General features: G+C 45.3%; 1 protein-coding gene and 1 long non-coding RNA gene across 4 annotated transcripts in view; one reads left to right on the top strand and one right to left on the bottom strand.

The window, feature by feature from the left end:
* TOGARAM1 (TOG array regulator of axonemal microtubules 1) overlaps positions 1 to 12,409 on the bottom strand; it is a 1,414,449-nt gene that overhangs the window by 629,397 nt on the left and 772,643 nt on the right. For both annotated transcript variants that reach the window (XM_069637491.1, XM_069637490.1), the window contains one exon: positions 2,729 to 2,964. In XM_069637491.1, coding sequence (XP_069493592.1) covers positions 2,729 to 2,964 — 236 coding nt within the window. The remainder of the gene's footprint in view (positions 1 to 2,728; positions 2,965 to 12,409) is intronic.
* Positions 8,572 to 10,488, top strand: LOC138526796 (uncharacterized). Of its 2 annotated transcripts, XR_011283737.1 has the most exons (4): positions 8,572 to 8,992; positions 9,079 to 9,208; positions 9,324 to 9,491; positions 9,690 to 10,488. It is a non-coding gene; the product is annotated as an uncharacterized lncRNA (long non-coding RNA). The 2 variants fall into 2 exon arrangements; XR_011283736.1 differs by lacking the exon at positions 9,324 to 9,491 and having other exon boundaries at positions 8,676 to 8,992.

The raw sequence follows: 12,409 nt of genomic DNA, 5'->3' as shown, positions 1-12,409 counted from the left end.
CTATTCTCTTAGTTCCCCTGAACAGACTGGTGTTGTGTACATGCCGAGCAACCTTTCAAAGCGGGTCTGCTCGCCTGCACTTCTCGTCAGTTTCACTGCATTCGGAACATGAGCCACGGTCCTGCTCTGATACTGTGTAGCGGTTCTATTATTCGCACGCTATATCATGTAGTCCGGCGTGCTAGTGGTTACCATTTAATGGCAGTACGCAGATGATTTTGCATGTCAAAGACGTTTTGGCATGCTTTCTGAGCCGTGTAGGTTCAGTGGCTGCGGGCGCTCGGCCGCCCCCTCCTTCCCACAGTGCCGAATTTCCCCAGTGCTGTTGTGTGTTCCACGTAGCACTGCTGCCGCTTACTGTATATGTTATTATCCTCCGGCAGCTCTCTCTCCCATCAGACCGCGAGACGCGGTCTGCTCACTGCCTGCAGCTTCTTATCTGCACCCAGCTGGTTTCATTACCTCGTGTCACGCTGGCTGCGGGGTGATCCGTCCTGCGGTGTGGGTGACTACCAATTTGTTGGGCTCTCCATCAGTCCTTTTCATTTCACTTTTTGAATTAACATCGGGTCCATATCTCCGTCCCAGTCATGGATTCTGTCGCTGCATGCCTGACGTTTTCCCACAGCTGTAAGTTTCTTTACATGTCTCGTATGTTCTTTTATTCTTCTGTGTGCGGAAGGATCTTGCCGGATCTGCAGGAGCTCTGTGGAGACACGTCCTATCCCATGGCTACTAAGCCACGCCCCCAAGGGCAATTCCGGTCCTGCTGTGGTGTCATCTGTCCCTCCTAGGGAGAGCCGCGGGGCCAATGTCAGGTGTCAGGCCTCGGACGGGGACTGCTGGGTCACGTTGCAGCCATTACAGCGGGCCAAAGACGTGAGGAGGAATGTGTTGTAGGAGCCGGGTGCCCTTTGATAGAAGCGCGGTAAGGAAGGCGCAGCGGACTTACTGTTTAAGGGGTGCTCTGACGCACCGGTGGTCTCCGTGCCGCCTGTCCCTCAAAGGCTCATATGCTAGCTCCAGGAAAGTGGGGACAATATCTTCATCCGGGCTGTCGGTCCTTCGCCTGGCGAGTCCGCATGGTGGAGACCAAGCAGATTATCTCTTGTCCGCTCCACCCCGGGAGCACTGCTCTCTGCCAATCCGCAGCGTTACCTGTATCTTGGCGCTATCCTAGAGGGACGCCATGGGTGACACGCAGTTGCAGGGCTTCGCATTCTTTACAAGCTCCAGGCTGCTCCAAACCTTTATTGGCTGGCAAAGCCTGCCCCACACATTCTGACAACAAATGCTTGTATAACGATCTCCGGCATCAGCTGGGAAACGCCATTCTTTTATCGATCCAACGGGCTTCACACGGAGGCCATCAACAGAGCTTCCACATCGGTGGCGCTGCTGGCCACGCCGCTCAGAGATTCCCTTTTTAGTATCAGCAGGCACTGGGACAAGTATGGGTGAACACAGGCTCCAAGCAGACCCCCTCTTCAAATAAGATAGCAGCAGGATGACCATGTTTGAGCAAAGACAAAGGTGTCAGTGACGTTTTCAGGCCTCTAGTCAGAGTGACCCAGATACACTTTGCTACAGCAGAAAGACCCATTAAATCAACATTTGCAAAAATCAATGTGATTTAATACTATTTATACTGAATATAATAGAGGACACACAACTAGTTTAGCCTTCCAGTCTAAGAGAGGAAGGCACCCAGTGTGGGTTTCCCCTTGTTGCCAGAGGTTCCCAGTGTTGGCTTGGCCAATTAGGTTGCAGCTGAGTGCCCCGCCTTCCACTGCAGTAGCTTCCCTTTTCACATCCCTGTTTCCCGAAGGCGATCTGCAGAATTGTTCTAGATACTCTTCTTTCAACAGACTGGCCCCTAGGGCGACACTCCAGCCATCCAATAGGAGGTACCTGCAACAGTGCATGTCCAATCACATCAGCTCATCAACAAGACAAACTCTGGCTGGGATGTGGATTGGGACCAGGCAGTCTGAATCCCCATTCACAACCAGTTTAGGAACAAAAATCACTGACCAAGTCTCCCTTTCAGGACTCCTGCGAAAATGTGCAACCATATATGACCAATTCTGACCTTAAAGGGCGTGAAAATGATCAACAAAGATGGCAAAAGGAACTGCGCTTAAACCACCAAGAGCCTCCATTTTGAGTATGTGCTATAGCAGTAAAAAAAATAATGGTGCACATTAGTGTAAAAGAGTAAACATTGTTGATTGCCACCAACCTATTGAGTGGACATTACAAAGTCACTAAAACCTAACAGACACGTTAAGAGGGTGTAATGTGGTGCACAATGAATCCCTGCAGCACTCCACTTAGGGTGGCTTGTACTAAAATGTAAAAATAAAGGTGGAAAGAAGAAGACGACATTCTTCCTTCCTTCACTGTGAGACGGCTAAACTGGTACACCCGAAACAAAGTGGGTTGAGCCGGTGAGTGAGGCAAAGAGCCTCAATCACCCACAAAACAAGTCAGGAGCCAGACAATCAGCAGATATGCTAGGGGACTCTAAAAGTCAATGCAGGAAAGATGTAAAAAAGCAATAACATTTTGCATAAATATATACTCCATCATATATGTTACGACTGGTGAAAAACAATAGATAATTTGTGAAAATACAAAAAATGAGGGCTGATTACATAGGACCGAAACTGCACATTGAACATTTACAAATATGTATCTGATTTATAGGTATACTTCTGAATTGTACCTGAGACCACCATTTAGGAGAGAATTAAGAGCACGTGCTGGAGTAACATGAAGGACCATTGCATTCAGAGCCTTATCAACATCTTCGCGAATGAATGCGCTGGATTCACTGGCTTTGTGCAAAAGACCTTTAACAGAACTATCAAGTTCTTGATCCATATTCTTTTTCAAGTGGGTGAACAGATCTCCCAAACAGGCTACCGCAGCTCGGGAAACCCCAGAACGCAAGTTCTTCACCTAAAATTAAAGGAACATTAACATTAAAGTTTGACGTTTCTTCAATTTCACTCAAACATGAAATAGAATGGCTTTGACAAAACAACAAAAATAAAGATTAACCAAGATAGTGCTCAAATATCAAATTGTGATCTACACAGCTTCAGCACAACTCATTTGAAACATCAGTAAACCGGAGTTAGCACATTCTAAAACACTATGTGTTGGCATAGCACATGTTCAAATGATGCTAAAAATTGTACACAACACTGATACTGTACTTTAAAGAAAAAATTATTGCTATCAAAACATCAAAATACTAGGGAATGGTAGGGGAGAGTGAGCACTGAACAACTGATCATTGGAACATTTAAACATTAAACACCATTCACCACAAAACACATTTCTTATCGACACTGTACTCCTATAGGCTACAAACTTTCACCAACACAGATAAGAGCATGGGGCATTAGGGAATTAGTTGCCACACTGAGCAGAATAGATTTAAAATGCAAACAGTGTGTCTTTCTTTGTTTTCTTTTGACAGCATTGATGTAGTTTTGCATTCGTTTTTTGAGTCAGTATTTATGGCTCCATGTAATTTCCGAAAGCTGGCCCCAAAAGCTGTAACAGAGGTTAAGGACCATCAAACTCGCTAACACACCAGCATCACCAAGTAGCTACACATTTGCAAACAGTCCGTTTTTCTTCATTATCAGCAAAAAACATCACAGTATCCAACTTATTGCCTTGAAACGTTGCTATTTCATAGGTACAAGATTATATATTTTCTTGATTTGTAACTATCCAATTACCAGCAGAATGCAAGCTGTAGGACATTACTCACGCCTGGAGCCTATGGTTTCCCACACCCCATCAAACAGGAAGAAAACTCAAAGTTTTAGCTGATAGGAAATGTGACGAATCTAGCAATGTTATCACTCCTTTCCCTGGGAAAGTCTCTCCTCATGTGGCCAGGGAAAGGCAGAAGCTACTCGATTTTGACCCTTGGGTAGACTATCCGAGGGAGGACCACACAAGGGGAGACAACTCTAATGGGAGTGAAATAGACTCTGTAGGTCAAACATGGTATTCCTGTTTCGTTAGGTCCTAACAACACTCCTTCACCTCTGCATTGTTGTAGGGCATATTGTAGGGTGCATAAAGAAGCTTTTTACTGATCACCAACCTTATATGCAGTCCTCCCCCTTTAATGCTGAGATGAGAACAAGATGCAGGAATTGAGATCACTAGAAGAAGCAAGCCCACAGAGCGTTCTAGCCATTGGAGGATGTTAACAAGTGCTGAGATTTACATACATCTCCCTCCCTTTAATAACACTGAAACAACAAGTACTGAGACTTATGTACAGCCCCCACCCCCTTTTTGACACTGAGATGAGGAAGAGGGATGGAGTGATGAAGATCACTAGAAGCAGCAAGCCAATGCTGCGTTCTAGTCGTTAGAAGATGTTAACAGGTTCTGGGACATTTTGTTATACAAGGCGTCACGAGATCGCTGGTTACCTTTTCTTCCTGGGGAGCGAGGAGATGAGGCTGCCAGTCTGTCGGTGAATCTTGGCAAGATGAAAGATCGACGCGGGGTAATGATCCAACACCCTCCTGACACTAAATGACAGGATTGAGCTGAACCAGCTCCCAACGCCACGGGTTAGCACTTCTCTGATTATCGTGACGTCAGGACAGTGTAAACACTGACAGAGAAGGCCTGGTGAAGTCCGCTGCAGAACTGGCTGATCGATGGTCTGATCTTCGGTATATTCTTTGGATGTTGTCACGGGCACAGATACCGGCAGGGCACAAGACCAGTAGATGACAGAAGGAATGTGGGAATGCGAAAGCTGACCCTCAAAGAAATGAAGGAAAAAAGAGGGAGTGGAATCCAGAACCAAACCATCCCGGGACCAGACCCAAGGAATACAAAGAAGGGGACAGGACCAAGGGAACCCAGGCAAGGAACAACCTAAGAACCACAAGGAACCAGGAACTAGGCAGGGAGACCAGAGTGAGCAGGGAACCAGAGCAGGACTCGGACCCCAAGGGTACAATGCTGGAGCAACCAAGGAACACAGAGCCAAGGCTCAAAAAAAGGGTAGCAAGAACAGGAACCAGGGACACAGGCAAGGCAGGCCCCCAGGAGCGCATACACGGCCAAACAAGCGCATTGAGACGCGTTGTTTCCGGGTCTGCAGAGGCTATACATAACCTGGGGCCAGAACGAGGCTTGGAGCGCAAGCCTCTGTCACTGTGCATGCGCGGAACGTCGGACGCTGACTATCGCGCATGCGCAGGACATTCGCAATGGCTTTGCCCACGGTGCCGGTAGCCCGGACTGCGCGATGCTGGCGAAGATGTCAGCGCGGATACAATCTCCAGGAGGGAGACTGCCGAGCCGAGGACCCCGACCCCTCGAACAGCAAAGTGGCGCGGGTGGCGTGACACATTTAAATATGGAACACCTGAACAAGACAAGGGAGTCAGCCCACCAGACGCTGGTTGGGACACGGGAGGAAAGCGCGCTGCAGAGTGGAGCGAAGAAGCTGCCAAAGACGATGCCCAGCCCGTGCAGCAGGCGCTGCCGAGCGAAGGAGAAGGCCAGGCAGGGACCGAGAAGCTGACGAGACATGCTTGAGGCATCAGACTGACAGTGGAGGAAACAGTGAGACGAGAAGGACGCCAAAGCTGCCAGAGAAGACTGGTAAACCCAGAGAAAGAGATTGGGATGCTGGGGCGCTTCAGGGCAGATACCGTGTGCCGTTAGTAAAGCGCAAAAACCCACACAAGGGTGCTGGGACATTTAACAGAGTTGAAGATGGGTTGGTGGCCTGACATTTGAAAGATATAATTACCTGGATACAGAATGAAGAGTGTGAAGCTGGGATTCGCACTTGACTATTGAGAGGACTCAAAAAGCCCTGAAAGGAGAGTAAACCAGGCATACAATGAGTCTGGGACCCGTACCCAAGAAGCAAAATAAAATCCTGGAAGGAGAGTAAACCCGGGATTGGAGAAAAGGGGCACAGACCCCTAGGAAGTGCTGAGAAGGCAGGTGAAGAAACCACCCCTTTTTGAATTGTGGATCAAAAAGGAATCCTATCCCTTTCTGAAAAAGGCATCAGGGGTCCAGAGAAAGAGGTGTAAAGTGTTGTGGAATCGCATTCTCATTCAACGCTGCTCTGAGTGAGGTTTTGCAGCCTCGCACCTCGTCCTTTTCGCCCCTGTTCTCACCATGGACTTCCTGACGGTCACTGGGCTGCTGAAGGACCATGGTGCAGGTAGGTGCCATCATTGATGCACCTCTGCACTGCTGTCAGAGAACTGAAGTAGTTGGATCCTGCAGGAGTGAAGCTGGCCCACCAAGCCCCCTAAGCCTGCCTGCTCAACAATCCTGCTTCTTTAAAACTATTGGCCAGGCAAACCCAAGGGGAAAGGGGAATGGAGAAAACAACAAAAGACAAGAACTCCCACTGCAGGTACTTCAGACTGTCCTCACTGGAAGATTTTGACTCAGTAGGGTTCCTAAAAGGAAAATACAACTTTTAATATTATGTTTTCTATTCAGTCTAAAATGTTCTCTCACTATTTACTAAAATTACCTGTAGCCTAAACTTGATTTGCCTTTAGGCTGCTTCAAAGGATGTAAGAAGATAACTGTGGATACTCTTTATTCCTTATCTTCTACTTGTCTATCTTCTCATTGGATCTCTTCACTTCTTGACTCCTTTATTTAGTTCCCAAACAACATGATTAATAGTGCTATAATACTAACTATTGTGAAAATTATATATATATATATATATATATATATATATATATATATATATATATATATATATATATATATATATATATATATGTTGTATCTTCTATATTAATTACCTGCTGTAATTTCTTTGTAGTCTTTTAAAATATTCAGAGCTAAGGTTTTTCGTTATCCAAATAACTGCTGCGTGTTCTTCAAAAATGTCTTTAATAAAACTCTGGTCAGCAGCTCTTACTTGCCATTACATATATGAGCACTCGTTTGGTTTTGGTAAAAAATTAGGATGGATGAGACCCTCTAGTTCGCACAGCGTATTAACTTTACAAGTCCTTAAATATTTTATATAGATTTATAAGCAGAAACTAAATGCTGAGTAAATAATAAAACAAATGCTTATCTCGAAAAGTTATTTTCCTGGCAGTGCGTGTCGCTGAAAACAAACGACGAATGTTTTTGAAGTCCACAAGATGGCTGCGACGCAAGCGTGACGTTAGAAGGTCCTTTTCTCTAACCGCGCTCACCTGAAGTGAATCGCAATACGCGCCGAAGGAAAAAATGTAAGAAAAACTACTTTAATGTTAGTTACAATTAGTAACACGACGGCGACGATCCGCGCGCTTAATTAATAAAAAAATGAATATTTACAGCAAAAAATATTAGTTGAATCTTGTTCGTGAAAATTCTTAACAAAAATGTTTACTTTTCAATAAATACATGGAATTAGCTTTATATATATATATATAACTTTCCCAAAACTGATTATTGTCCAGTCTTTAAATTGAGCTCTGTTCAAAAAGTCCAGACTTATAATAATTCACAAAAGAGAATTCACTAAGCTCAGTGCTTGAAAGATTTGCAAGGGAACTCAGCAACTCAGCATCGAGATACACTGGAAATCTTCTTTCTGTAGTTTTCTGCTTCCTTGTACTTGGATGATCTATTAATATATCTTGAACTAACAAACTAGAGATTCTACAACCTTAAATATAACTTTACTGTAATTTACATTAGAGCTAAGGAAAACATGACCTACTCTAAAGATTACTTTAATGAAAGGCAGTTTAGAACTGTCAGGAACATTCTAAATGACAACACAATGTTGCCTGCAGTAAACTAAACCAATCACTGCTGGGAAAGTGTTCCACCATCTTGGCTTGGGAGCATTTCATGTTTCTAAATGAAAGTTAGTTAAGGGAATATGAACAAACTAAAAAGGAAATGTTCTACTCTCTAAACAGGATTTAATACTTTAACAAACCTCCCTCTAACTTTCCTGGAATAGTATTTGAAACACCCTATTCTCCTAGGAACCTTGCCAATGTGAGGTACAAAATGTGAAAACCTGACAACTGCACAAGAATTATGGGCGAAATTTTGAAAAAAATTTAAAAATGCAGAAATATTTTTAAATTGATGCGGGAAGGCATTCATTTGAGCGCGTGACATTGCACCATTGTGCATTTTTTTGGACAAACATCCTGCTGCCTTCTATACTACGATTTTTGGGTGTTTGTTTCTTCTGGCCACCACTCGCATTTACCATGCAGTGCTTTCATCATGGCTGCCCGAGCCCTAATCGTCCCTCACAAAGCATATAAGTTGTTAACTATTTATGCCTGAATCGCATCCAGCCTCCATACTAAGGCACAAACATATTGGAAGTATGGCGAGCCTATTTACTTGATTGGACTTTGCACGCATACCCAGTCTGCAGTACAGTTCCAGCCGATAACTAACTGGTTACACTAACTGGTTACACGTTCTGCAGAGTTCGACTTCCGCATTTCAGATGTGACACCCAATCAGGTTCGCATTTTTGCTCTCCTGATTGGGTTCCACACGCACCCCCATAATGACGTGTGGACCTAGCAGACTCTGGATTGGTCCCCCGCTCTGCGGGTCACAGCCTCTGCATTTCGGCCGGGACAGCCAATCAGGACTCACGCACCCACCTTCCTGATTGGATGTCGGATACACACCCATTATGGTATAGAGGCAAGGCGGGCGCACTGTTGGAGATCCATTCCACAAATCAACTCCCTGGCGGCTGCGTCAACATGGGACCAGGACTTTTACAAGCACCGGACTTGACACAGATGAGCACAGTGTGAGGCGATCTCAGGCTTCGATACGGGCGATGCATGATCCGGCAGCTACTTACTGGATCTGACCTTTTCAAAAACCAGCAGCAGCACTTAGGTTAATACCTTCGGCACACATGCTCCAATATTGGGACTTTCTTACCCCAGTTTGCTGTGTGGGATAGGTGAGTCAGGACGGTATATTGATTTTATAATACAAATGTTATGTATTATATCACACCACCCTTTGTCTTCTGCCGTTTGTATGCAGCGCGCGGACAGTTGAACAAAGGGCCTTTCAACACATGATTCCTGTGCCTACAACACACGATGCAAGGGACCACTTACCCAGTGATGTAAATTGGAGCGATTCATGGGACATGGTGCAGGTGCATTTACAGGTAAATTTGCATGCAAGCACGGTATAAGATAGCACACAGCTCCTACATGCAGCAGACACACCACTGCGGGTCGGCATGACAATTAACTAAATGCATCCTCTTCCCTTCTTTCCAGGGAAATTGGATTAGCCGACTCCCAGCTTTTCTCAGCCTACTGATCGGTACTATCTAGCTCTACTAGTTCAGGGCTCTCCTCGAGATCAATTACCATAGAGGCAGTCCAAGATCAGAGCAGTTCCCTGGGGGGAGTTGTCTGATGAAGAACACTTATAGAATGTCCTTGGTGAGTTAATTTTATATTTTTTCTCTCACCATGATGAGTTTGAGGCAGCATGTTTTTCCCTAACTCCCCTTTGCCCGCCAAACTCCCAGTTCATGATTCTATCTTCATTTTTGTTAAAGTATTACTTGGTGCCTTCTAGTGCCTGTGAAGGAAACACACAGAACTAAAGGGGGATCCCTTCTTTCTCTTTTTTTGTAGGGGTCATTCATTTCGCCGTGAAGAAGGCAGCTATTACGAACACTTACGAGTTGCATTTGTTCGACTTGAACTATGTCATATCTGTAGCCGAAACGCTTACTGAGCAAGGGGGAATTCACGACAAACTCAAGGTTGACTAGTTTGGATTTTTGGAGACACTGTCAACGTTTACTTACTGGACTTTTCCAACTTTACCCCCTGCAGCGTCGGCAAAGAGTGTCAGTTGGTAAAAATAGCCAACAGATACCACCGCTCACTACAAAGCATACAACATAGAATGTTTATGCCAACCGTTTGGTAGGATCATTGCCAGTTGGACTAGATGGTGGCATAACTCTTACAGGATTTCTATCTTAATGAGTAGATGTAAACCTAAATTGCACTCCAGATTCTATGTATTCTCTCTGTGGTTTATGCAACAGTGAACCTTTATTCCTGGTGAACACCTATGGGTAAAACTAGGGTGATTTGAGATTGATTGTTTGAAAACTCTAATTGTCGTGTTTTCATAACCATGTTCAATTAGAGATTGTTTTTTTATGTGCGTTTGATTTTTTTGTTTGGGCATTACGTGTACTTGCTTACAGCAGTTCTATGTCATTATGATTTTTTAGGTACACTAGATTCTATTTAGAAGTAACTTCACCTTTATGGGTCCCAATACACATATTTTATTGTTATTTGGGGAAATTAACTTTGTGTAGAAGCAATTAGACCTTTAGGGTGTTAACATATTTCTTCTCAATCATGGAATATTATTTGTGAAAATGAATTGAAATATAACCATTTGAACCCACTACATAGTCCCTCTGTGTGTGTTTCTTTTCAGATAAACTTCCAGGCTTTTTTGATTCATTTAATCAGTAATACCAAGGGCCCCGAATTTGGTCTGAAAAAAATAGGACCATTATGGGGAAGACCCCCTGGTAGCAGTACTTCTCCCTTTTATTTGCTAATCTGAACCGAGGCAGTGTGTAATCTGCCGGCCTACATCGTTCTCTGGCATTGGCTGTGGTGCTGCTTATTCCAACTAACGAAGGACCTGGAGGCGGGAGACGGCCCCTGTTCCAAGACCCACTTCCAAGGCCCCTGTCAGCTTCCCTGTCCGCCTTTACAGGCCGCCAGATGCGACTTCTGCCACAGCCCAACCCTCCCTGAGGCTACTACCCCTGTACTATTGGACTACCATGACTCTCTTTCCATTATCTTCATGAGTTAGTTCCCCCCTTCTTGATTTCCCTGTACTTACCTTCTCGTCAGGAACTCTCAGCTCTCCCTGCTATGTACTCATTTGAAGCTTTTTCTGTACTCGCCGTTACCATCTGTCTCCCACTTTAAACTCCTTAACCTCTGGGCCCTCATTTAATCTTGAAGTTCAAACGTGGTTGTATTTTGCTTATAACTTTGGCCATTGATTGTAACCTGCTAGCCCAGTGACTGTTTCTATACCGCTATACTTCCTTACTCATTCCTCTGTCTATTTTCTTCCCACTCATGGCACTTACTGTTTCTCCCATCTATTCCAACTGCTTCTCTATCAACTATCCTTCCCTTCTCACCAAGTCTGGAAAGAAGAAATTTAAAAAGGATATCTTGGCCTCCAACCTTGTTCTCCCTATCGCTGATACCTCTACCAACGCCGCTTCTAGACAGACCCTCACTGATATCCTCTTTGTTGTTCCTTTGCCAGATCTATGGACTCCCCCCATATGATCTGTGTGCTTTGCCCCGTCTCCTCCTCTCCCATTAATGGTAGCACTCGCTGCGTAGTCCTCATGGCTTCTTTCGACTCCTCCAGAGTCATCCTTAATGTCTACCTAAATGGCATTGTCATGGTCCAAGGTCCTCAGGCCAATCTCCTCCTCTTCGATAGGCAGTTGCCTTGCCTCATCAACTTCCTTTCATCTCCGGCTGTCCCCTCTCATTTGTTGGCTACCTCGCCCACTGCTCCCTCCTCTGCCCCACTTCAGGCTACCTCCACAACTCTGCAGGGCATACCTCTGATCTGTACTCCTCCCCAGAAGGTCTTTAAGGCCGGCAACCTTCTTCATCTTGCCACTCTCAACTCTCCCTCTGCTGTCAAACACTCCTCTGACATCTGTCACCTCCTTGAAGAACTTGACCTTGATTGTCCTTGGTCTTACGGAGACATGGTTCACGGCCAACTCTGTCACAAGCTTTGACACTCTCCTCCCTGATGGCTACAAGATCCTCTCTGCACCCAGATCCACTCGGCCTGGAGGTGGCGTAGACCTGATCTTTCCTGAGTGGATTCCTGCTACTATCATTCCCACTCAGATTTACTCCTCTTTCGAATGCCTTGTCTGCAGGCTCTCAAACTCTCCTAGCCATTCTCTTACTGTTGCTCTTCTCTACCGGCCAATTGGGCAAATCGCCTCTTTTCTCTCCAAGTGGGCTGACCTCTCCTCCTCCCTCCTAGCCTCAGCCACTCAACTCCTCCTCCTTGGTGACCTCCACCGCGATTCTCCCTCCTACCTTCTCGGACATCCGACCTATGAAGCGTGTGTCAGTTGAGGCTTTCGCTGCCATCTTCTCCCCACCCCCCCTCTTCATCTGGCTGACTCTCGCCCGGACACAACCCTGTCTCTTCACTACTCTTCTATTTCTGATACTCTTGATGTTCTTGCCCCTGCCATGAGTATCCACTTGAAGTCCAAAGCCAAATGGAATTCCTGGTTTGACTCCGACCTAGCTACACT

This window comes from Ambystoma mexicanum, chromosome 14, assembly GCF_040938575.1.
Source record: "Ambystoma mexicanum isolate Mex_15411 chromosome 14, UKY_AmexF1_1, whole genome shotgun sequence".
NCBI lineage: Eukaryota > Metazoa > Chordata > Amphibia > Caudata > Ambystomatidae > Ambystoma > Ambystoma mexicanum.
The sequence above is the reverse complement of the archived record's forward strand: the minus strand, read 5'-3'. Positions and strand labels throughout refer to the sequence as shown.